This window comes from Macaca fascicularis, chromosome 9, assembly GCF_037993035.2.
Source record: "Macaca fascicularis isolate 582-1 chromosome 9, T2T-MFA8v1.1".
Lineage (NCBI taxonomy): Eukaryota > Metazoa > Chordata > Mammalia > Primates > Cercopithecidae > Macaca > Macaca fascicularis.
This window is the reverse complement of record NC_088383.1, coordinates 105223331-105250045: the sequence shown is the minus strand read 5'-3', so window position 1 is coordinate 105250045 and position 26715 is coordinate 105223331. Positions and strand designations below refer to the sequence as shown.

The 26715-nt window shown below is 43.0% G+C and overlaps 1 protein-coding gene across 8 annotated transcripts in view; it reads right to left on the bottom strand.

Moving 5' to 3' along the window:
* Window positions 1–26715, bottom strand: part of DNTT (DNA nucleotidylexotransferase) — a 42271-nt gene that overhangs the window by 13357 nt on the left and 2199 nt on the right. For 6 of the 8 annotated variants that reach the window (XM_045362180.3, XM_005566077.4, XM_005566078.4 and 3 more), the window contains exons 2-8: window positions 15527–15701; window positions 14671–14799; window positions 13270–13440; window positions 11369–11440; window positions 9690–9813; window positions 5968–6100; window positions 4730–4838 (exon numbers count right to left, since the gene is read on the bottom strand). In XM_045362180.3, the coding sequence (XP_045218115.1) occupies window positions 4730–4838; window positions 5968–6100; window positions 9690–9813; window positions 11369–11440; window positions 13270–13440; window positions 14671–14799; window positions 15527–15701 (913 nt within the window). The remainder of the gene's footprint in view (window positions 1–4729; window positions 4839–5967; window positions 6101–9689; window positions 9814–11368; window positions 11441–13269; window positions 13441–14670; window positions 14800–15526; window positions 15702–26715) is intronic. The other 2 variants (XR_012418016.1, XR_012418017.1) reach the window with 1 other exon arrangement.

The following is a 26715-nucleotide window of genomic DNA, read 5'->3' as shown; positions in this document are numbered from 1 at the left end:
TCTGGGCTCTTCTTAGTCCTTTAAAAACAAACCAACCATAAACAAAAAGCCATGCTGCAGGAATTTCAGACCAGCCTGGGTGACATAATGAGACCTCATCTCTACATAAAATTTAAAAATTAGCCAGGTATGATGGCATGTGTCTCTAGTCCCAGCTACTCAGGAGGCTGAGGAGGAAGGATCCCTGGAGCCTGGAAGGTTGAGGCTTCAGTGAGCTATAATCACACCACTGCACACTAGCCTGGGAGACAGAACAAAACCCTATCTCAAAAATAAATAAATAATAAAATGAAAATTCATATTGTTTCTGGGGAGGGCAGCTTTGAGTTAGTGTCTGCTATAGTTTGGATGTTTGTCCCTCTAAACCTTATGTAGAAATTTGATCCCTAGTGTTGGAGGTGGGGCCTAACGGGAGGTCTTTGGGTCATAGGGGAAGATCTCTCATGAATGACTCATCCTCATGGTAATGAGTGAGTTCTTACTTTGTCAGCTCCCATGAAAGCTGGGGGTTACAAAGAACCTGGCCCCTCCCCACTCTCTCTTGCTTTCTCACTCACCCTGTGACCTCTGCATCTGCCAGTTCCTCCTTGCCTTCTGCCATGACTGTAAGCCCCGTGAGGCCTCAGCAGAAGCAGATGCTTGGTGTCATGCTTCTTACACAGCCTGCAGAACCATAGGCCAAGTAAACGTCTTTTCTTTATAAATTACCCAGCCTCAGGTATTCCTTTATAGCAATGTAAATGGACAAAGACAGTGTCCCTTTATATTATACCAATGACTAGATTTAACCCGCCCAAAGCGTTGTGGCTGGAGGCTGAGTCTAACTTTGGGGCAGGATGACTTGCTATTTCTAGGTAGCACTTCGGAGGCTCTTTCTCATGAGAGTGTTACTCCACCTGTCTTGGAGAAAGTGGGATAAAGTTAATGACACGTTTCATCTAAAGTTGCCTATCCAGAAAGTGGACAAGTGATTCTAAGATGTGACCAATCTAGTTGCCATTCTTGGTGGGAGCTCCTGATGGTACAGGGCCGATGTGGGAACAGGAGAGAGAAATATGCTGTCAACTGCTAAATCTGGCAACAAAAACAGCAAGTAACCCTCAAATAATGTCATCAAGTTACTGGGATGTGTGATTTGTTACCATGTACTCCTTAGGTTGGATGTTTAAAAGCTCTATCATCAGAAGCATTTGGAAGGTTTGCTAAAGCGCAGTTTGCAGGGCTCTGTCCCCAGAGTGATGCAGGAGGGTGAGGGAGGCATTTCGGACAGATTCCCAGGCAATGCTGGTGTTCCCAGGCCGGGACTACACTTTGAGCATCATTGGTAAATTGATTATTGTTAGGAGTCATGCTTTGTCTTTCTTCTACAAACCTGCACAAGACATTATTTCAGTTCAAAAAGGTACTTTTTATTTTGTTGACCTCAATAGAGGGAACTCTTCACCCTTCAACGCCTTGAAGAACAAACACCATTTGAAGGGGGAAGCACTAATGCTAGGGAGGCCCTCTGGAGGAGGTGGGAGATGTTGCCCTAGTTAACCTCTAATCACCAGCTCAGGAAAACACATTTCTACTTTTTTAAGGAAACTTGCTAAAATTAGTACAGAATAGCAGACTTTTGTGTAAATTTCAATCATGTAAATTTGAAAAAGGAGATATAAAAAATATAAAGAAGTCTCACATGAAAGCCAAATTTGTAATAACACACCTTCCCTTTAAAAAAAAAAAAAAAAAGGCCACAAAGCTGGATTCCTCACAGTAAACTGTGCTTGTCCTGTTGCCACATGGTGGAGTCACTTGGTGGGTGAGAGAAAAATGGGCCATTCTTTATTGGGCTTTTGTCTTGAATTTTGCAAGGTGTTTGAGAATGCATCCTTGAATATAATGTTCCTGTCTGCGTGTTCAGAAGGTTGTCTGCAGCAGGCCACAGCTGTCAAACATGCACACAACCCCTGATGCCACCTCTAGAACTCCAGCCCTGGCTATCTACGGGGCAGCCCTCTGGGCTCTGGCTTCCCCATCAATACCCACTGGTTGACTGAATATTTACATCAGCATGTTCTTTTATTTTTCCTACCAGACACTGAGAAACTCCTGACTAGGAGGAGGCATTTCCCTGCCTCTCCGTCCCTCCCGTCCTTCCCAGGGAACAGAGCGGCCAGTTCTCAGGAAGAGAGCTGTAGGGCAGGACGGAGATGCACTCAGCTTGACCTCCCACAGGAAGGCTCCATCCGAATTTAGTCTCAGATGCCTTCCGAGGAGGGTCACAAGGCTGAGTGTGAGGCTCTCTAGCCAGGATCCCTTCCCTGCCCTTTGCTTCCAATTCCCTCCAACTCCTTCTGGGAAAACTCAATGCCCAGTATTCGAACTCATGTCAGTTTCTCAAAGTGAACATATTCTTTACCCTCCAATGTCTGTCAATACATTCCACCTCCCAGCAGTTCCATGAACTGGAGACGTGGCCCCATGGAACAGTTACGGTCCCGTACCCAAGGTCTCACCCACTGGGCAGGAACCAAAACCAAAGTCATTTAACCTCCCCTCTTTGGGTTGAACCACTGGTGCCATTGAGAACTCAGGCTAACGGAGTCTTTGGGGATGGCAGCCCTCCCCCCAAGATCAGTATTTCCAAGATTTTTGCTTCCCTGTCTCCCACCCCTGACCAAGGGGTTTCCTACAAAGATCACATTTAGAGTCATCTGATGGGTGACTCGACCGGATACCATTGGTTATTCACTATGCTCCACAGGTGTTTTGAAACATTGGATGCGTATGTTGTGCATGTTGTGAGAGAATGTGCATGTGTGTACCTGCACAGACTTTATAACCTGGAAAGCGCAGCTTTTGGTCGGCATGGCAGGGCATGGGAGTGAGGCAGAGGGGGAAATTAAATACGAAGAAGTCATCTGCCGATTCCACAACTGAGGTGTTGTGGGCAGGCCTGGAGCTGCAGGGGTCTAATCAGGGCTGAGACACCAAATTACAAACTGCCCCACAGCTTCTCCCTGCTGTCAATGTTTGTCAGTGAGTGAAGGGGAAGAGTAAGCCCCTACCCACTCCTGAGTCCCCTCGCCTGGCCCAGTGCCAGGCTTTCAGGCAGAGTCCAACAAATAATTGTGCATAAGAGATAATGATAACAGTCAGCACCATTTGTTAGGCTTTTACCATTCATCAGATACTGCACCAAGCGCTTTATCTAATTCTTTCATTTAATGAATGAGAGAAGCTTGTTACCCCTGTTTTATAGATGGGGCAAGTGAAACTTGGAAAGATTAAGTAACCGATCCCAAGTCATATAGCTAGTGAATGGCGGGGCTGTGCTTTTAAAATCTCAACTCTAAAACCCACGTGCTTACATTAACATCAGCCTCTGCTGCAGCGCCTGCATATAAAATGCCCATCCCTGCTTGGGGACCAGCAGTAAGTGTGACTTCCTTGAAACTAAGGGAAGACCAATGGAAAGAGGACTCTCTGCTGCTATCTCCCTACCCCATTCCAGTCTTTAATAGTGTCGGCATGGAGAGGGGAGGGTGCCTATAGGACAAGGTCAGAGAGGTCCATTTTTGCAGGGCCTCCAGGTACGGAGCCACACAGCCCACTCCCCACCAGGCCTCAGCTAGCAGGGTCCACAAGCCATGCTCCCTTGTCTATCAATGAGAATCTTTCGTTGATAAGAAAGTTTATCAACAAAATCTTGAGCAGACCAGTGGGCCACTTCGCTGACTCTTCCTTGTGCTGCCATCCCCTGGCTTTGTCTATTATGTTCACTCTTAGGGCCACTGGCTGCCCTGTGTTCATTCCCCTGAGAGGGACAGAGGGGGTTGGGAATGGTTTCAGAGATGAATTTGGATCTAGTTCTAAAGTTGAGTCTTCATTTCCAGTGCCCCTGGCCCTAGGGTTGTGTTTCTAGCTTTTATTTTCACTTTATCTGAGGTCTTCCTTTTCTGGGATATCAGTAAGCTTGGTCCACACCCAACAGAAGCAAACTACTCAGGAAGGATGAAGCTGTGAGGAGAAACACCAGCCCATCCAGGCCTATCTACAGGTCCCGAGGGTAGGACCCTCTGGTCTCTCTAGGAAGTGAGGCTCTCATTAGAGTCAGACAGGAGTCAGGGCCTGCGTGTGGCTCTGGCTGCAGGGTTAGCTTAGCTTACTTTGGTTTCCTCCACCAGGCAATAGGCCTGTCACAAGTCTGATCTCTGCAGTACATGGGGGCTTCTGAGCCATGACCTCTGCAGGGCTCAGCTTGCCCTCATTAGTTTCCTTCATTCCATCTCAGTACAAAGTCAAGATGGCAATTGACCAGCATAGAATTCAAGGCACTATCAACACCTCTTGGACTGATTTTATCCCAGTCTTTGCAGTCCTGCACCCTCACCCAAACTTGCAGCTTTCTGGCTCACATTTCCCAGGTCTTTATAGTGCATGCTTTTCACTTCATTTGGGTGCTTTAATGCCTCTGTATGTCAAACACAAATGCATAGCCACCCTTGGCCCTGTTGGCAATAGGGTAAGTACAAATAAACAAGATACAGGACATATTTATAACATGTACTCTAGGACCCAAACAGGAAAATCTTATTGTAGGTCGTATGACTTTGTATAAGCTGCTGCAAACAACTGAGAATTGATTAGATGGTCATTACACAATTATAAGGCAAGTAATTTGCAAAATTAAAGTGTCAACATAATGTAAGAGTGTGCATGTATTTTTCATCTTTCTTCTCACCTTCTTTTCCCATAAGTTCATCACTTTCTGTAAAAGTTGTTGCTCTTCATCCTCTGTTGATCCTGGGCTGGTAATTAAAAAATCTACATCATGCCCCATCTTCTTACCCCTAATTTTCAAAAGCAGTATAAAATGGAAATCAATTAGATTTTAGTCTTCATTTTAAAAAAAAATCACCTTTGTTTCTATGTCCTATGCTTAAGATTTGCAACATAGAAGGTTCTTGACATTTTTTTTAAGAAACAAAATATCCTTGGTTACACATCTCTATTCCTTACAAAATAAATTTATGACACAGAAAAAGTCACATGTAGCATGTATGTGATTATGTATATCTGGGCAAAAAATAACAAAAAATTATTTATTCTACACACTCACACAAACCTACATGCACCCACACATACACACATAGAGACAAGCATGACAACAAGCAAACCAATAATTGTATTCACATACTACAAGGTAGAAGTCTTGGAATTGTGACATGAAGTAAAGCCATTATCTTAGATTTGATCTTCTCTTACTTTCTCCCGTGCCCAAACCTATTTTGTTAGAATGGCCAGCAGCCACCAGGTAAGAGGGCTGGAGAAAGAGGTGGAGGAGGCTGTGGGAGGAAAGAAATCCCTTTCTGAAATGTAGGCCTCAATATCCAACAACCACATACATACCTGTGAAGTGTTTGCTCATTCATGAATTCATTCAGTCAGTCATTTATTGACTCAACCAAGATTTCTTGAGCACCTACTTTGTGCTAGGCATCATGCAATAGTCTTGCTGAGAACTAAGCTCTACAAACTTAGTGGAGAAACCACACACAGGAACAAATCACTGTAACTCTGTGGATCAAGGGCTTTGCAGGTATTCAGGGAGCATGGAAGAGGGGGCTCTAATCCAGCATGGAGAAGGAGGGAGTCAAGGAAGGCTTTCTGGAGGAGGTGCCATCTAAACTGAGTCTTAAAAAATGAGGGGAAGTCAGCCAAGTGACAATTTGAGGAACGGCCATCAAAGCAGAAGTCTGAGTAAGCAAAGCAACAAGGCAAGAAACAGCTCTGAATGTGCAGGGGATGACAAGCCGTTTGGGGTTGCTGAAATGAAATGTGAGGGGCACGAGACAAAGCTGCAGAAAGAAGCTGGCACTAGATAACAAAAGGCCTTTTGTGCCATTTCAGATGCCTGTCCGAGTCAGGGAGCCACTGAAGTATTAGGGCAGAGGAGGCAAAGCCACCAAAGTTATTTACCTCCGGAACCCTCCTGTCATGGTGACGAAAGCATCCGGAAGAAATGCCTGGACAGCCTCTTTAACCAGCACACTGACGGCCTCTGCTTCTGCCCTGGTCACACAGCTGACAAGGTCTTCATAATACAGAAATCCTGAGAGGCCATTTGACAGGTCAATGAAGAGAGTGATGCGCGTGTGAAACAACCAGCCCTCAGTGGAAGGGGATTCTGTCCCCACAATAGAGCTAACATGACTACAGGCATCAACACCAAACTCCATTTCCACAGAGACAGAACAATCCATGTGATTCTCCTGGTCGTGAATTTTGCAGGGTAACAATGGTTCTTTGCTTTCTAACCGAGAGGCTTACAATTTCCTAAGAAGGAGACAATATTTCACATCCCTCTGGAATCCAAATTGTTCAGACCTGACTTCCTACTGAAGAACCAGCCTTCTTGATCAATAAGCTGTGTCCTACTATTTTTTAAAAGGTAACGCGTAAAGATTTGGGATGAGGAGATTTAGAGTTGGAAGGTGATGGATCCATTAAAAAATTAAAGTCAAGAATAGGAGCAGGGTAGATGTCTGTCTGAAGCAAGGCAGGAAATATCTTAGGTGGTTTAGCTTGTTGCTTCTTTGCCTGACCAGCATGAATTAATGAAAGTTCAGAGTTGCTATGATGAAAAGCTGACAACTTGGTGGTTCCCACAGAGCGGTGTGGAGGGAGATTTGGAGGGGAAGAGCAAAGGAGAAGGGAGACTTATCTCCAAGGATTGGGGTGAAGTATTGGTGAGATGAGCCCGGTGATTAGATCCATAGAGCCTGAGGGACATCAAATCATGCTTCCGTATCACCGCTCTCCTATCTAGGGTCTCCAAGAGGGGATCATTCAAACTCTGCTTGACTCTAATAATGGGGAACTCTGATACCTCCAGAGGAGCCTATTTCCTAATTGTAAACTCTGTTGCGCCAGTTCTTTCTTTTGAAAAGCCTGTCTACTTCTTTGCAATTTCACCTACCACTGGCCCTCTGAAATGACAAGAGTAAATCTATTGGTCCTTGTTTCTCACCCTGGGATGGTGGAAGGGAGGCAGCAGCATGGCCATTTGGCTTGCACACCCTGCCAAACTTCCCATGTTATCTCTAATGGGGACAGTCACAGAAATATGCTGGCAAGACCAAGAGAAAATGGCATTCATATGAACACACCTATAAACTGTGTCCAATACCAAACCACACCACTTGTGAAACACTACTTTCTTTATATCAATACTGATACTTCTTTTTTTTTTTTTAAAAGCCACATTTCTAAAAATTATTGCAATATGGCCATTTTTATGAGCATGAGGAGTTTGATCTAAGAAGTAATGTTCTATTAGGCTCTAATACAGAAACTGTCATCATGACTAAGATTCAAAGCACAACTCACTGGGTAACCACAAACACCTGTGCTTATGCAGTGATATACATGATCCAAAAGTCATGATTCACAACTATTTCTTTAAGAAGATGTGCAGGTATCAGGAATGAACATGTAAGACTATGATGATTTGTTGACATCCATGAAAGTAATTTAATTGGCTTTCCTTTTTGGTATGGCAGGGTGACTAACTTATTACAGGAAACTTATCACACAGTACAAGGTTAAATATGTGCTGCTATAGTTCATAAATTGACTTTTCAAGGCAAATGTGGCATGTGCATGCTCAAGCCTCAGGGACCTGCAATCAAGTGCAAATATAAGTAAAACTTAATCAGGTTATCCATCTGACCCATGAATTGTCCTTTCAATGTGTTCAATTAGCTTACCCTTCACAGTATTCTAAGCTATTCCCATTGACAATTCCATTCAGTGTAGTGCTGCTCCAAGGGGTGCCTATAACCACTTGTGGGGGTATAAGTATAGTGGGAGGGCATTCCTTGATTTCTGCCTAGAACTGGTAGCATTAAACAGTTCGATGGAAATCACTGATTGACTAAATGAATAAAGCTGCTTCATTCAAAGGGTTGGAAAAGCTCAATAGGAAGAGCAAAAATCCAGTTTACAAAGCTGGGGAATTGGAAGCCCTTAGTTCCTGAGAACACTGGACGTCATTTGATAAGGGTTTCATCCAAATGAAACACTGTATTGCCTCCCAATTTCTCTCTAAGCATTGAGAGTCTTTACTCATCATTCCAAACCACTTACTTGCTACTTATATTTAATACTTATTTAAATTTATTTTGAATGGCATCTTGAGAACTGGTGTAAATCATGCTTATTAAACGTGTGCTTTCAGGGTCCTAGAATATAAATACTGGATCTTTTTTTCTTAGACTCTTTTATTTCCTATGTGGCATTGTATTATCAGCAATCTTTCAAAGATGAGCAACTTTACAAAAAAATGAGCAGGGGTCTTCTGTAGTATCACTGATAGGACCTACCACGATTTGATTTGCTTCCTATACCATTGCTTGTTTTTGTTTATTTGTTTGTTTTTGTCGTTACTTAAACAGAAAATCTCTGTCTACCTTTTTCTCCTGGTCTTCTCTGGCAACAGATTTTCTTACTTTCACATCATTAAAAATCTGGGGCCAGGTGTGGTGGGTCACACCCGTAATCTGGGCACTTTGGGAGGCCAAGGCAGGTGGATGGCTTGAGCCCAGGAATTCAGGACCAGCCTGGGCAACATGGTGAAGCCCCATTTCTACAAAAAATTAGCTGGGTGTAGTGGTGCACACCTGTGGTCCTAGCTACTTGGGAGGCTGAGGTGGGAGGATCACTTGAGCCCAAGAGGCAGAGGTTGCAGTGAGCCTTGATAACACCACTGTACTTCAGCCTGGGCAAAAGAGTGGGAACCTGTCTCAAAAAAATAAAAATAAAAAAAAATTATGACTTTATTCTCTATAACTCTAGGAGCCATGGTGCTGGGGACTGTGGCTGTGACTCCTTTTGAATCACAACTGTGTTGTATTTTTATTGCCTGTTAAAAGTAAACATTTTTTTTAAACACACAATTTTTTTGACACTATATTGCCATCCCTTCATTTTTAAAAAACTCACTGGGAGCCTCATAAATGGAAGTGACCAGGCTACCTTCAACCTCTGAGAGGCCCTGCCAGGCTTTCAGGTGGGTGATGACAGCACTCATGTCCCACCATAGTCTTCTCTTAGGCTAAAGAGTCTTGGTTGGGTACATCAACCCTGTGCCTACATTTCCACCACTTCCCTTCTATTTTCCTGGTGTTTTACAGTTTCTAGAGCATCTTCACATTTGTGCCAGGCAACAGCTCTAGTTTGTTCAAGCAGCCAACCCTTCTGTCTTTGACTCTTCACCCACAACTCTTACCCAGGGAGACAGCCAGGACCCAATGTCCAGAAGAGTCAGTAAGTACCAGATCAGCAGCACAACCTGGCTTGACATTTGGATGAAGGACCACCAATAGCCACCGTGGAGGGTGCCTTTGCTGTGTGCCAGACACAGTGCTGAGGCATTGCCTGCATTATCTGATTGACTTCCCAGCTAAGTATCAATGTTATCTCCTTTTTATAGATTAGGTAACTAAGGTTCAAAGATTTTAACTAACTTGCTCAAGATCACACAACTGGAAACTGCTGGAGCTAGGATTTAGATCCAAGCATCAACAGACATCAAAGAAGTGTCCCAGCTCTCCCAGATTGGAGTTGCAGTGTACCTGACTTAGAGCTCCACCACGACCCGACCAGCCCATAGCAACAATGACTTTTAGGAGATAATTTACCTGCTCTCTGCATTCGTGTAAATTTCAGGCTTTCGTCCGACCTTACTTTACTCAGAGTTCTGAAACCCATCCTGAACCACTTCTCAGAAGTCTTCAACCCCACTCCAAATACAGAAGTAAAGAGCTAAAATGGAGGGAAAGGCATGCTATCAGTCTCTAAAATAATCATTATGACATCCGAGTCATGACCCTTTCTAGGTCTCAGGCAATGAAGAAAAAGTATAAGCAATCTTTGACCTAGTTCCTCCTGAATATGACAAGCAGGTGGGTGATGGTCATTTTAAGGGCATTTTTGTTTCAGATGAGTCCTTTCTTGACATGTGGCATTACAAAATGAAACAGAAGTAACAAGCAGGTTCCGGCACTTGTGCAGAGCTTAGGTATAGTCTAATTGATGGCCTGCCTGTGCTGTCCATGAGTGATACAGTATCTCTATAGGGCTCTCCACTTTGCTGGGTCTCTTATCGACACTCATGCTCTGCATAGGTACCCTCACATTTTGAAAAGAGATGCTCCTATAGGTTATATAGTTTCTCCACCATCACACAGGTGAGAAGTGGCACAGCCCAAACTTAAACCCCGGTCTATTTACACTCCAAGCCTGTGCTCCTGCTCATGGCCATATTTTAGGCCTGTACATCACTTTTGCAATGAAAGGGACTGGTGGAAGTCCCTTCCACCTGCAGCTCTAAGGCAGGGAAAATTGGGAGGTAATAAACCCTGCTTCCAACTAAATGGAGAGGCAGTAAGGAGATTTTCAGACACAAATCTGCTCTTTAAGAGCAGTTCTGTCCTGTCCCCACCAACCCCCCGTGGTCCTCATGTCCCATGATGTTTGTACCCATGAGTGACAGACTCTTGGAGGGTAAGGCAATTTGTACATCACCATAGCATGGAAATTATCTCGGCACCTGAATTTATTTAGGCATTTTCTTCCTAGAGCAAAGCTATGGACTGAATTCCCCCTCCCAACTCAATTTGTAGGTTGAAGTCCTAATCCCCAGTATGATGGTATTTAAGACAGGGCCTTTGGGGTCATGAGAGTGGGGGTCTCATGATGGGATTAGTGTCTTTTTGTTTGTTTTGTTTTTGAGACAGTCTCACTCTATCACCCAGCCTGGAGTACAGTGGCGCGATCTCAGCTCTCTGCAACCTCTGCCTCCCAGACTCAAGTTTTTCTCATGTCTCAGTCTCCCAAGTAGCTGGAATTACAGGCATCCCCCACCACACCTGGCTAATTTTCATATTTTTTAGTAAAGATGGGGTTTCACCACGTTAGCCAAGCTGGTCTTAAATTCCTGGCTTCAAGTGCACCTGCCTGGGCCTCCCAAAATGCTTGGATTACAGGCATGAGCTATGGTGCCTGGCCCTGGATTAGTATCTTTATGACACCAGAAAGATTGCTTGTTCTTGCTCTCTCTCTTGCCATGTGAGCAGGGGAGCATGTGAGGACACAGCAAGAAGCCAGAAAGAGAACCCTCACCAGAAACTGACCCTGCTGACATCTTGATCCAGAACTTTCAGCCTCCAGAATGGTGAGAAAATAAATTCCTGTTGTTTAAGCCAACCCATCTCTGTACTTTGTTATTGTAGCCCAAGCTGACTAATACAACCAGCCAGAATAAGTAATAAGATTAACTGAAAAGCCATTTTCAATAAATATATGTAAAATCACTTACTTTGAAGGATTGATATCGTTCATCATTTAACACAGCTTTAACTTCAGAACTTTCTCCATCTTCAATAATCTCCTAGTGGACAGTTGAAAAATACTTTAAATTAGTGATGTTAGACAATTACTGTGTAAGACTCTCAAATTCATGGATCTAGTTGCTTGGTTTCTCATGAAATGTGCATGCATCGCATCCTGGGGTATTTCCTTAACTGATCTGGAGAAAACAAGACATTTCTTTATAATCTTGAAAATGCTAGCTCATCATATATCCAAGGACCCCTTTATGATCCTTAGGAACAAAGATACAAATGGTTAGGGTCCAGATCTACAGAATTCCAAACCAAAATCTTTGCTGAAAAATGTATGTCCAAATATTGGTGATAATTTTCTCTTCAATGAATATGACCACTGAAATAAGAAGACTTTTCCATTGAGAAGGTTAATTTTGGACCCACCAAAAAGCCAATCTACATTCAAGCCCTTGTGATATCTAGCTCAGAGCCCCCCTCCTCTGAGTAGAGTTGGGATAATTGTCCTTAAATAATATACCTTGCACTTGACTATATAGAAACTTACTACCAGATGACCGACTTGCTTTGCTGGAGAATCCCTAAACACCGTTCAATAAATAAGCAGAACCTCCAGCACTCTCCCTGGAGAGATGTAGAACCAACTCCACTTGATGTCAAATGCACCGCTGCTCTAAGGTGGCGCCCCCAGGTGGAACTGAGGTCCTCCATGCAGCCACTGTTTGAAATCAGACCATTTCCCTGCTGTCAAGCTTGTAAGTCACTTGAGTCTTTCACTGTGATTAATAACAATATGGGAGAGTTCTGTTTCCACTAGCTGGCTCCATGTAACCCCAGCTATGATAATATTAGGGTATGGATTATACATAACATGCCTCTATATGTTATAGTAGGTAGCTAGTCGGGCATGAGCGGAGCAGGAGAGGGCTCCCCGCTCCCAACCAGAAATGTCAGGCGACCATCAGGTGATGGTCCAGCAGTTATCACACTATGGCTCTAAAATGATAATTGGTTGCAGCTGGTGCTAGAGAGAGGTAATTCCCTGATAGTCTGGCAGTTATCACACTATAAAATGATAATTGGTCACAGCTGGTGCCAGGGAGAAGCAATTTCCCAATAGATAAAAACACTTGAAATTGGTAATCAGCAGCTTCCAGTAAAATCTCAGGAATTGGGTGAGTGGGCATGAGCATGCACATTAAGAGACAAAATGGCAGAGTATGATTTTCTGAGGCATTCCACTGGAAAAGGGAAGAATGCCTCAGGTGAGCATGCATACAACTCCGGCAGACACACTGTGCCTGCACCCCTCCCAAGCACGAGGAGGGCACTGTGCACGCGGGTGACTCACCCTAAGGGAAGAATCATGGGAAAAGGGTTGCAGGACCCCGGAAGTATGCCAGTGTATAAAACCCCAAGTCAAAAGGTCAAACACTGCACTTGCCCTCCAAGTTGCCCACTTGGGTCTCTTCCAAGTGTACTTTCCTTTCTTTCCTGCTCTAAAGCTTTTTAATGAACTTCCACTCCTGCTCTGAAACTTGTCTCAGTCTCTTTTCCTGCCTTATGCCTCTCAGTCGAATTCTTTCTTCTGCAGAAGCAATAATTAGGGTTGCTGCAGACCCGAACGGATTCACTATCAGTAACTCTGACACCTGCCACCACTAATGTATTTTGGTGCCATGTGACTAGGATATTCACTTTATATAAACACACACACACACACAGAAACAGGAGAGCGAGAGGAACGTGTATAAAGGAAAATTTGTGATGTACACCACATCTACATAGTTGACAGGAAAATCTGTTAGCTACATCTCTCTCTCCCCCCTCCCCACCTACCAATTGGGAAGTGGGACAAATCCCATTTCACCCTTACCTCTATGATACACTTCACCTTGGACCCCAGGCAGGGAATTCCTTCTGTGTCCTTCATACTGATGATTGTGAATGGCAGAGATTTCAATACAGAAGCTGCTCTCATAAATGTCACACAGGAGTCTTCATTTTCTCTAAACTCACAGTTTTCAGCCAGTATATCAAAGGCATCCTAAAGGATAAAACGAGATAAGCAAGAGATCTGCTTCTAAGCCCCTGAGTCAGTGGTCACTCACAAAGGCCTCTTGCTCTCCTTTAAATATTGGAATACCACTTGAGTGTTTCCTTCTAGGTCAGGATGGGGTTTCCCATACCCTTGTATTCCTCTATTGTGTCATGGAGTAAAGTTGAATTGAAAAGACAGGTACCAGAGTGCATTATACAGAAACTTGGAGTACACTGCCTTTAAACATTCACAGATGATTTAACTAAAGAGTGCTTTGGTGCTCACAGCATCTTGCTAGTCATGACTCAGCATAATCCCTCCTTCTGTACTATCTTCCCACTAGCCTGTGGCTAGAATTCTGCCTTGATCACTGAGCATCCCGGTAAAACACAGCGCTTAACACAGGCTTGTTGAATGAATGAGTTTGTCATAGGCACACTGACCCAGAGCCAGGATTACTTAAGGTAGGGCATGTTTGCATTTCTAGCAGGGGAGGAAGCAGCTGCAGCTGTGTGATCTCATGCTCGGCATATCCATTAACTACAATTTCCTGGTCTTTCCAACACAGACATAGAGCTGGAAGTCTAGAAATGAAAAGCTCTGTATTGATCTACTACTACATGTTTCATCCAGCTAACCACTGACTCTAGGCTAACAGACAAGCAGTTGTGAGCTTTTAGGGCCAGGGCCGTTCAAAACACCATGACCAATCTGAGGGCTGAGTGGAGCTTTAGATATGATCTATCCAATTTCTTTTTGAATAGATGAGGAAACAGGCTCAGAGAGAGAAATTGACTTGCCCAAACTAGTGAATATCAGAAAGGCTGGAATCTAGGTTTGCTCAATTTTTTGGTTTCCCAGCAAAGGCTGTTGATGCATTGTTACCATTTCTATGTAATTTACTCTTACTATGTTTTAAACTAATTCCAATATTTGTTTTTTCAGAATATTTGCCTTTGACAAAGTGTTGTGCCCATTAATGACAGCTCTCTGTAAATAGTAATCTGCTGTCTGTAAAGAATATAACCTAAATGTATTTGTCCATTTCCGGAAGGAAGGAGACCCATTCTTGATAGAAAGAAGGATAGAAGGATCAGAGATCAGGCTAGGGCTGTGGGTAGGTGGGAGGAAAACTTTCCCAAGTTTTCAGAAAAATTTATAATTTAATTTGTGGCTCCATGGAAAGAAGCTGCAAGCCCTTCGTTTGCCCTGGGTGTTGATGTCAAGTCCTGTTACCGTGAATATCTGGTTACAGTTGTTTAAAGTGGTTCTTCTCTGACACGCATACTGGGAGATCTTTTGTACAGCAGTTGGTAGAGTCTTCGGGGGGCCTGGATTGGTGCTATCTGAATAGTCTCTTCTCACCTAAACAAATGCATAAGCATCCATTTTCAATAAAAATTAATAGTAATAATAGATATATATGGAAAAATTTGGAAGTAGTTGTCTGTGGTTGGAGGATAAAATTATAGGAGACTCAAAATTTATGTTATATACATCTCTAATATTTGAACTTGCTATTATCAACATGTATTTTTTTGAAATCTGAAAAAAAAAACATGAAAAGACCTATCAATTAAATATAACCTTCCTTTTCTATGAACTTATGTACTTATGGTCCAACCCCTCTTCCCAAAGATTCTAGCACAATTGCTCAAATATTTGGAATTGAGAGCTTAATTTTTTGTTTTGTTTTCTTTTGTTTTCTGAATGATCACAGTAAGAGAAAAAAAGGAATCTCCTGCTTTTCTGGCTGCCAGAATATCAAGGCTTAAATATTTTGAAATATTTGCGTATAAATGCATTCAGGAAAATAGCTACCACTCATAAGGTGCCTACTATACTTAACACACTGTGTTAAGTGCTTTACATGTATATTATTCTAATCTTCATGACCATTTTGTGAGGCTGGCATTATTGTTATGTCATGTTATAAAGGAAGAAACTGAAGCTTTGTAAAGCTAAGTGACTTGCCCAAGGTCACACAGGAAGTAAGCAGAGAATCTAGGGTTTACCCCAACTCTGTTGATTCTAAGCTTATGTTCTTAACCATCAAGCAAAGAACAGTGAAAATCACACCCATGACACTTACAACAAGCTGGTGTTTTCCTGTCATCTCCACCGGTTTCCCTGCTCCTATACATTCTATCAGCCAGGAGACATCAAGGAGTTCTGGTTGTGAGCTAACTTGTATTTTCTGTACTTGAAGCCACTCCAGAACATCTGAACCCGAGTTGTTCTCTGCTACAATGTGGGTGACAGAATCACTGCAAAATGCAAGACAGAGTTACCCGTTGAAGCATCTTTCAAAAATCAGAAGCTCTCCTCTTTCCTCAAGGTTTCTGAGCATTTCATCTGCTGGAGAAAGACACATGCTAGACCTAACCATAGGTTGGAGAATTTAGGCCTGCATGCAAGTGAATTCTTTCTACATTAATTAGTGTGGCAACAGTGGTCTGGATTACATGTCAGATGCATGAAAAATAAAGACAACATTAGCAGGACTGAGGTGTTGATGGAAAACCAAGGTCTAGAGAAGATGGAAGATGAAATTGCTCTTAAAGTAGCACCTAGCATTCCACATGAGGTTTTGGCATGCTGCTCCGTTTTTACTAGTGGAGGACTTTAATAATCCAACGGCTTTCAAACTTGTTTGACTGTGACCCACAGTTAGAAATACGTTTTATATCATGATCCAAAGTAAACATAGAAATAGGTACAGATGTAGCTATTCTTACATGGATTAAGCAACTGTCTTAATCCACTTAGGCTGCTTTAACAAAATACCTTAGACTGAGTAATTTATAAACAACAGAAACTTATTGCTCACAGTTCTGGAGGCTGGGAAGTCCACGATCAAGGGGTCGGCAGATCTGGTGTCCAGTGAAGGGCCATTCTTCATAGATGGCACCCGCTATGTGTCCTCACAAAGCAGAAGGGGAAGGCAGCTCTCTCGGGCCTCGTTTTTAAGGACATTAATCTCATCCACTAGGTGGAGCCCTCATAACCTACTCACCTCCCAAAGGCCCCATCTTCTAATATCATCGCCTTGGGGATTAGGTTTCAATTTATGAATTTTGGGGTGACACAAATATTGAGACCATAGAAACACCCCATTAAATGTTCTCACAGTTTATTATTAATAATAAATTATTTATAACCAGCCTTCAAGAAATTTTGCTTTACATGTTTTCAAAGCCTGGACAGGGATCTTCTTCTTAGCAGGTACTTAGCACTTACCATGTTTAAGGCATTGGCCAAGTGCTTTACCTACAGCATCTCATTTGGCTCCTCAATAAGCGTTACATCATTCACACTTCAAAAATGAGGAAACTGAGGAACAGAGAGGTCAAGTGACATTCTAAAGGTCACACAGCTGGCAAATGATGCTCATCTTTTTTATTGTTTTTTCTGGGCCAGATACGTTATTTCTAGTTTTTAATAAGTCTTCATGGTCAGCCTTATATTATTGCACTCAGTGATTTTTAAGATCCTTTCAGTTCAAATAGTCTGTAAATCTGAGCAATAGCATGAGCACACAGCATACCCAGGCATCAAAGAGAAAACACAGCAATATTTTCTCTTTCTCCTCCTATTTTGTTTCCTTGATTTCCTCTTTCTCCATCTTCTTTTTTTGATAGAATCTGATTCATGAGGTATTTTTTTATTTACTATTATATGCACAACCCTAGATTCCTTGTGATAGTGGTGGTGGTGATGGTAGTAGGAGGAGGTTGGGTACCAAAGAAGACAAAGGAAGTTCCTGGACATTAGTATGGTATATGAAACAGATGGCTTATGGTGTGAATTATGACAAGACATGAGGCATGAAGATCTGCCATGTTCAGAGAAGGAAAAGAACATGGTGTGAGCTGGGAGAGGCAGCTGGTTGGTGGAAGAGCTGTTTTGTGTCTAGTCCTGAATGACACACCTAACAGGCAGAACTTAGGGTTCTCCTGGAAGAAAAGGGTCAGGGGCCAGCCAGAAGGACAGGGAGGAGAATGGCCTGGGTTGGAGTGGAGAGTTTATATTGGGAAGTAATTGTAGATGCAGCTGAATTGGTAGGGACAACTACGTTCTAGAGGGTCTTAGAAGCCTGTTGAGGTTTGATCTTATTTTCTGGGGTTGTGGAATCAATGAAGGCTTTTGTGAGCAGAACATTGATGGCACTACAGTGTTATTTTAAAAGATGAGTCTGGTACATAACAGTGATTTGGAGGGGAGCATAATCGGGTAGGGAGGGTTGGGGAGCTACTTAGGAAGATGAAACGATAGTGTAAGTGTGAGATGATTTTAACCCAGTCTGGCACAGGGAGGCAGAGGAGAAATATGGTGCACATCTGCATCAGCTTACCTATGAAAGATGAAGTCGGGGAGGGAGTCAAATAGTACTCCAGCATATTCATCACAGTAAGGTAATGGCACTTTTGGTAGAAATCGAGATTTAGGAAGTTGCATCTCTTTGGGGGAAGGGGTGGAGCAGTGGAATTGAGGTTTATTTCAGGCATGCTGCATTTGAAGGACAGCAGGAGATCCAAATTAAAATATCTGGTTGACAGTTGGGATCTGAGGTTGGTGCTCAGAGAGATGTGGGGGCTGGGGTCAGAGCTGAGACCATCTGGACGGCAGGATGTGCAGCAGGCCCAAGCAGAAATAAGTCGTGGCAAAGCAACGCTGTACAAGAATTAAAGGAAGATGGATGACTGCTTCCCTATTCTAGATCCACATTGTTCCAAAATTTATGTATAATAAAATTCCTGAAGGATTCTTTGGATCAAGGATTAATAGGAATTGTTATTCCATCTATATTTCTGCCCTTTGGAGGAAAACATTATTATTATATTATTATACTTATGATATATTCTTATTTATTATAATATTATTACAATAAATAGAGTTTTGCCTAACCCTGAGAGGGAGAAGTGTATGCCAAAGAGGACCCCTCACCACCTACGCTCTTACCACTCCCCTCTACTGCGTCTTCTTCTGGGATTCTCCGAGACAGTGTGGGAATGTCCGCGCTCACATTGTTGGGTGAGAACCACATGCATTTCTTAATTAATACAAGCAAATTTGCGGATGAAAGGCTGTACATCATATGAAGGAAGACTCTGATTGAAACTCCCAATTCCTGTTCATTAAGCAACTAGCAAACAAAACAAAACAGCAACAATAATCTTAAGCACACACAAAAACCAAAAAGTCAGGCCAGGTGTGGTGGCTCATGCCTATAATCCCAGCACTTTAGGAGGCCAAGGCGGGCGGATCATGAGGTCAGGAGATCAAGACCATGCTGGCTAACACAGTGAAACCCTGTCTCTACTAAAAATATAAAAAATTAGCCGGGTGTGCTGGAACACACCTGTAGTCCCAGCTACTCGGGAGGCTGAGGCAGAAGAATCACTTGAACCCGAGAGGCAGAGGTTGCAGTGAGCTGAGATCGTGCCACTGCACTCCAGCCTGGGTGACAGAGCAAAACTCCATCTCAGAAAAAAAAAAAAATGGGAAGAGATGAATTTGGAGACGTTAAAAATTTCTCCCAGTGAATAATTAGTTGGTGGAGCAGGGATTCGATCTTATAGCTGTTCTCATCAAAGTCTGTGCGTTTGGCCATCCATTGCTTTGTGTTATTTGGAAAAGGAGGGAGCTGCTCACTTCCTCCTGTTGCAGAGGCACAACATCTGGATGGGTATCACAATAATAAGAAAACTGATTTCCTCCCAAGGGCAGAAATACAGATGGAATAGCACCTCCTATATAACACCAGTAAATGTATTGCCTTGCTGCTGCCACATAGAATTTATGTTTTGCTATTTTATGTACAATATTATATGGACTAAACTAGACTACAGGACATGTAGCACTGCCCCAGAAAATCTGAAAGAACAGCTGCCATAGCCACACATCAAGACGGAGCAGCCACAGGGAAGCTGTCAGGCTCTCTGGGCTCTGGGTTTTCCCTAAACCTCCGAGGGAGTTGGATGAGCCAAGGGGGAGCCCTGGACTCATCATCCAAATTCTGGCCTCTTATCATCCACTCCTACCCTGCTAGTCCATCGCCACCATCTCTTCACCTAGGATTCCTTTGGACACAGCCCTGCCTCTGATGGGGACATTAGAATGCTGGGGGGTACAGAGGGGAGGGGGCTCAAGGCACTGTTAAGTAACCAACAATAAATACTGGCATATAAAGGGAATCAGACTAGAAAGAAATACTCCCCTGACTATTAGCAAAGATAATGGTAACGACATACACACGTGCCGATATTCCTACTTAATCCTCACAACAGCCTTGCACAGTAGGCAATATAGTCACAGAGGAGAAAACCAAGCCTGGGGGAGCTTACATTTAGCTGGGGTTCAAACCCAGGTGTGCCTGACTCAAGCAGCCTCTTAACGTTCTGCTAGACTGTGGTTAGATGCCTGACGGGGGCTTTGTTTGCTTGTTTGAAATGCTTTTCTGTATTTTCTCATTTTCTGTAATGAACTATCTATGGTCACTTTTCTACTTGGGGGAAAATATACATGAATGTCATTTTCAAGGACAAATAAATCTGTGATTGGGGCTGAAGTTGTTTCTACCTTGCCCATAGAGACCCTGGCTTCCTTCTTATAATAAAAGGTGACAGAAACCGTCAGGTAGCCAACCTCAACCTCAGAGATCCCAAGGTTCTGCTGAGACGGCTATTCCTGAAATATCAGTGAATTCCATCTTCTCCTAATTTCTTGGCCATGACCAATTGTTAATGCATTGGATTGAGTTTGGGAAGTCTTGAACCAATTATAGCAGTTCTGAGGGAACTGGGATTGGTCCCTCAGCCTCCTACAGGGAAGAAGATTCAGGGTCTCCTCCTTCAACTAGTGCTTGACTGTCAGGTGCCCAGCTTGGTCCTTGGTGTCCCTGAGGGCAGAGAGAGTGGCATGGTCTCTGGGTTATCCCTGGAGCCCAGCACATGGCCAGATTTGTAGTAATGGTAAAAAGATGATGGTAGACTAGATAGATGAATGAATGAATGAATAGCTCTAAAGGAATGTCTCTCAAACTCTAGTGTCTACCAGAGACATCCAGGAAGCTAGGTTAAAATTGAGGTTACTGGGTCCCATTACCAGACTTCAGAATCCCTGGGGAATTGCACCTGGGGCCCAGGAATATGCATTTTGACAAGCTCCGTTGGTGATTCTGATAGAGTCAGTCTGTTTTCGTTATCTACTGTTGCATAACCAATGATCCCAAAATATAATGGCTTAAAAAGGCAACTATTTTATTATATCTCACAATTTTGTGGGTCAGGACTTCAGGCAGGCTTGGCTGGGTGATCCCTCTGTCCTGTATTGTTCTGCTGAGATGCTGATGTTCCCTGTGCTTCTACATTCTGCAACCTTGGTGAGGATGGCTGGAAAGGTGGGCTCAGCGCAACTAGGGACTGGGGATCCAAGCAACTTTATGCGGTCTAAGACGAGGCTCCAATGTCTTATATGAGGCTCTGGGGTCCCAGAGCTTGTGTTCCAGGGAAAGTCACGCAGTGTCACTTCCACTGTACCTTACTTTGAATCAGTCACCAGCCCTCTCAGATGCAAAGGACAGGGAAATCGCCCCTCTCTCTCCACGGGAGGACCTATGTTTTAAAACCAGCCCACAACTCCACTTTGAGAAACACCACTGTAGAGAAAGATCTTTTCTATTGAACTGCCAGAGCCTAGATTTGATTCCCACTTGAGCCTTTGGCCTCAGTGACAGCAATGTTTTCCAACATGGTACTCGTTTCTCTGCAGAGACATGACATAATTTTAGGAGGTACACAACTGAATATTTAAAAGGCCTATGTGTTCATTTACATCTATATTTTAAATTATGCATCTCAGATCATAGTTTTTATAGATATTATTCCTTAGAAAAAGGCTAATTTTATTTTAAATGAGTCAGTTTAGGAACAATTAAAAGAAACACACTGGCCAGGCGTGGTGGCTTATGCCTGTAATCCTAGCACTCTGGGAGGCCCACTGGGTGGATCACTTGAGGTCAAGAGTTCAAGACCAACCTGGCTAACATGGTGAAACCCCGTACCTACTAAAAATACAAAAATTAACTGGGTGTGGTGGCACGCGCCTGTAATCCTAGCTACTCGGGAGGCTGAGGCACGAGAATCGCTTGAACCCAGGAGGTGGAGGTTGTAGTGGGCTGAGATCGCGCCATTGCACTCCAGCCTGAGTGACAGAGCAAGGCACTGTCTCCCCCCGCCCAAAAAAAAAAAAACAAAGAAAAGAAACAGATTACGTATATATTATAATAATAGATGTGGTAAAAGATATTACAAGAGTCGTGACTGTGGCACTCAGATGTCTGAAAGCCCTGGGTTATGGAATTGACTCACAGACTTCAGTTGTGCATTTTTTTTCCTCAGGTAACCATTTTTCTGTTCTCCCCGTCTTTCTTTTCCTAGTTGGTCCTGCCTTTCACGAAGTATAATTAGAAAAATCCTCCATGAGGAAAGTGGCAGCTATTTTTGTTTGCCTAGGCATAGACTCCTTCCCACCCTCTGTCTGACTTTCTGGATCCTCATGGATGGTCACCTGCTGTTTTCTTTCCAGGGAGAGGTCATTCCTGATTCTTCCCAAAGTAGGACTTACTTTGTAAACAATGACTTAAATAGTCATTTACAGTTAAACTGAACTGTTTACAGTTTAAAAACCCTTCTACCAATTTCACTTAGCAACTAATCTGTTTCAGGATCCTTGGAACAGAAAGAGCAGGCAGTTATGTTTGGTTTTATGGCAAACTCTTACTAGCACCACAAAGGACAGGATTCTGTTTCCAGTCCTGCTGTACTTATGACTGAGACGATCTTGCCTCGATTTTTTTTGGTCCACCTTAAATGGGATTAAGAAAATTTTTATTAATTTAAAGCCGCAAATTTTGAAATACAAAGTAATTTGGACTGGAGCAAGACTAAAGTTTACATCCCATGTTCATGCTCTTGAACTTATAAAAATAAAATATTTATTATGTTGCTGATTACAAAAGTAATACTCATGCATTGCAGAAAAAAAATTTCATTACAAAAATGACTCTTGGTAAACACAAGTTCCTTGGGCTGGTTTTATATTCACCAGATAAATCATTCTCTGAGCAAATATTTCTTGAGGCCTCCTATGTGAAAGAAAATTGTCTAAGTCTGTAGATGAAGTCTACACGTGGCCTCGTGGAGTCAGAGAGGGGTAATTGGATGAGATTAAGAGCTTTTGCTCATTAAAAGGGAAAACTGGCAGCCCACCCTAGGCAGTGACTCCCACCAGCACTCTAGGGAGGAAGTGTCAGGCCTTGAGCCCAAGCTAAGCCATCATATTCCCTGTGACCTGCATGTATACATCCAGATGGCCTGAGGCAACTGAAGATCCACAAAAGAAGTGAAAATAGCCTCAACCGATGACATTCCACCATTGTGATTTGTTCCCGCCCTACCCTAACTGATCAATTGACTTTGTGACAACACACCCTCCCCACCCTTAAGAAGATACTTTTTAATATTCTCTCCCACCATTAAGAAGGTACTTTGTAATATTCTCCCCACCCTCGAGAATGTACTTTGTAAGAAGATCTACGCTCTGCCCACAAAAAATTGCTCCTAACCCCACCGCCTATCCCAAACCTATAAGAACTAATGATAATCTTACCACCCTTTGCTGACTCCTTTTTCGGACTCAGCCTGCTTGCACCCTGGTGAAATAAACAGCCTTGTTGCTCACACAAAGCCTGTTGGTGGTGTCTTTGCACGGACACGCATGACAGGAAGGCTTCTCTCTGGGGGCTTTCAGGAGTCTAAGGTCTTGGAGACAGAGAGGTAAAGGGAGAAGGCACTCAAGGTAGTGGGGAAAGAGTGAGAAAATCTGTAAAGAAAACCAGGTAAGCTGTGTTTGGATTCTGGACCTGGAAGAGGCCTGGAGAGTGGCCAGTTCAACTTTTATTTTCTAAAGCAGGTAACTGACCTCTTTCAACTGGTGTTCTGTTTATTTTGCAAACAATGACTTTGAATATTTTGATTTCAGACACCATAAATTTGAAGTGTAGAATAGAACATTGCCAAAGATAAACAAAGCTGGATACTAGTTAAAGTGGGAAGGATGGTTTTGTTCAGTCATAATGATGGCAATAGGAAAGAGGCTCCAGTGTGAAGTGAATTCAACTTTATGGGAATAAAAGGCATGAGACTTTTAAAAAACTGGGGTGTGCTGCTAGGGGAAAGCCCTGAGGGGTAGTAGGGGTGTTGGTCCCTGTGACTAGGCTATCTGGGTTTGTTAATTGGAGCTTATCTGGAGGAGAAGCTAACTTTTGTGGTGTAAATTAGAGCATGGTCCTCTGAAGTTAGGCCCTCACCCTCCCACAGGATCTGAAAGTTGGAGTTGTCTCTTTGAAGGGTTGCTTTTCTCAGATCCTTGGAAGACAGTTCTGGATGGTTAGAAGATTTACATCTCAAAGGGACAGAGAAAGGATTTATCATTGCAACTTTCTAAGTAACTGCTTTAAGAGAGGGTTCACGGGGCCAGCTGCCTATTGCCAGGGTTTGACTGGAATAAACAGGACATTCTCCTGGCAGTGATGAACTTTCTCAGGCAGGCATTTTAAAGGGGGCCATCCTGGGGACATGGATAACTGCTAGAAGCTGTGCTACAGTTTGGTCAAGGAGAAAGTCTTTACCAACATTGAGGTGGAAAAAAATCATGCATTTTACTACCAGGAAATTGACAGGGACTTTTAGAGGCAATGGTTTTGGGATAATGAGTGAGACAGAATCCACACGTCAAACATTATATAGTGTCTGGATGGAAAGCGCAAGCAGCCAGTTTAGATAAAACTAGACCAAAATAATACTAGAAGACTAAAAGTAAAAAAATGAGTAGGCAAATGCTAGTTTTTTTTCCTAAAGAAAACTTGTTCAAACTTGGAATATGCTATGCTACTTTTCTAATTCCAGGTGGCAACAAAGGTACAATTCCTGACTTTCCTGTCTGACTGTAAGCTGCTTGTTTGCAGGACTCATGCCTTCCACTATTTTGTGTCTCCACAACCTGACAAATACTGCACAGAGTGGGCACTAACAAAGCCCTTTATTGGTGATGACATGATGCTGCATCTTGCTTTCATTGAAGACAATACCTTCCAGTGGCACCCTTGTAGATAAACTATGGAAGTCTAGGAAGGATGACAGTATCTTCTGGTGGGTGTCAAGCTGCTTGAATAATGGAACTTGGCAAGTGTTAAACTGCTAGGTAGATGCAAAGATGGAGAACCAACCTTCCTGGCCATGCATTTTCTTCCTCAACACCAATGATTTGGGTCAAGACACAGAGAGCTTAACTAATGTGTTTATGGAGGAGGATTGGTGACAGAATGAAATTTTAAAATAGCTCCATGTATTGGAACCCAGGATGAAATAAAGTGACAAGTAGTAGGTTCTGATCCTTCTCCAGCTTGACCAGGGTGACAAGTTGCTCTAAAATTTAGGAAGTTAGCCATGGAATAAAATTCAATATTCTTTTAATAAATATGCAAAAATATCTCAAGAGTTTTAATACTTTCCCTGATCTACGTTTTAAAACCAGCTTCCTATGGCACACTGAATGGCACGTATTTTGCAATATAGCATAAATGTTAGCAAAACCCCAACCAAATATGTTGCATGCATGTTGGAGAATGAAATAGCTCCAGACAGTGCAACACTTTGAGGTACACCATTTCTGATTTGTGTGTTCAGGCCCAGGTAAAGCAGGAATCAGGTTTTTCCTCTAATTTAATCCTCCTGGCAGCAAAAAAAAATGTGTTAGGAGCAATGAAATTGTTGCCTATTAGCTGAAAAAACAGCTTTCTTTGTTATTTTTATTTTTAAAATACATGCTTATTGTAGCCTGGGCATGGTGGCTCACACCTGTAATCCTTTGGGAAGCCAAGGCAAGAGGATCACTTGAGCCAGGAGTCCGAGACTAGCCTGGGCAACATGGCGGAACCCCATCTCTACAAAAATTAGCCAGGCACAGTGGCCTGCGTCTGTAGTCCCAGCTACTTGGGAGGCTGTGGTGGGAGGATCCCTTGAGCCTGGAAGATGGAGGTTGCAGTGAGCCGAGATGGCACCACTGCACTCCAGCCTGGGTGACAGAACAAGACCCTGTCTCAAAAATATATACATATGTGTATATATATACACTTATATATACATATGTTTATATATATGTATATGTGAACATATATATATGCTTATTGTAAAAAATATATTGGAGGCCAGGCACGGTGCTCCTGTAATCCCAGCATTTCGGGAGGCCAAGGTGGGAGGATCACGAGGTCAAGAGACCGAGACCATCCTGGTCAACATGGTGAAACCCCATCTCTATTAAATATAAAAAAAATTATCTGGGCATAGTGACGCATGCCTGTAGTCCCAGCTGTTTGGGAGGCTTAGGCAGGAGAATTGCTTGAACCTTGGGAGGCGGAGGTTACAGTGAGCTGAGATCGCGCCACTGTACTCCAGCCTGGGACAGAGCGAGACTCTGTATCAAAAAAATAAATAAATATATCGGAAAACACAGAAAATAAAAACAGCCATAATCTCTCTGTACTAACCCCCACCCCCAAAAAACCACTTATAACATGTTGATGGGTTTCCTTCCTGTCTTTGTTCTATTTGTTTATATCATTTGACCTAGTTCATATTGTGGAGGGAGAGCCCTTTCTTTAGGGTTTTGCTGTAAAGGTCAAGGGATCCAGCAATTCACAAGAAAATAATGACACTTTACATCTGTCTAACTGTTTTAGTTTATCAAAGCACATTGACATGCATTATCTTATTTGGTGATCACATCAGACAGGCCATTTATCAGGATACTAAGATCAATGGGGAGAGAGGGGACCGTGCCCCATACCCCATGGCTGGGGAGGCTCAGAGCCAGGATTTGAGGTTTCTAAATTTCTTATCTAGAGATTTTTACCCTATAAAAATTTTTATTTTTCTATCCAATTAAAGTCTATATATCTATGTACAGAAATTCCGTTTGAGACCTAGAACTTCTACTTCCTGTGGTTTATTTTTGCGCCATAGAGCACATTTGTATTTAATGTGTCTTCTGGGCTACCAGCCTGGGAACTTTGCCATCATCACATGCACAGCAGCAGTTTGCTCACCATACACCAGTTAGCTTCCTCTACCTCCTGAGCAGCTGGGCTTGGTCTCTGGCAGCAGGCATCTGGGGCATGTAGCTGCCTCTTCAGCTGTCCTGCCAACAGAAGAAACTTAC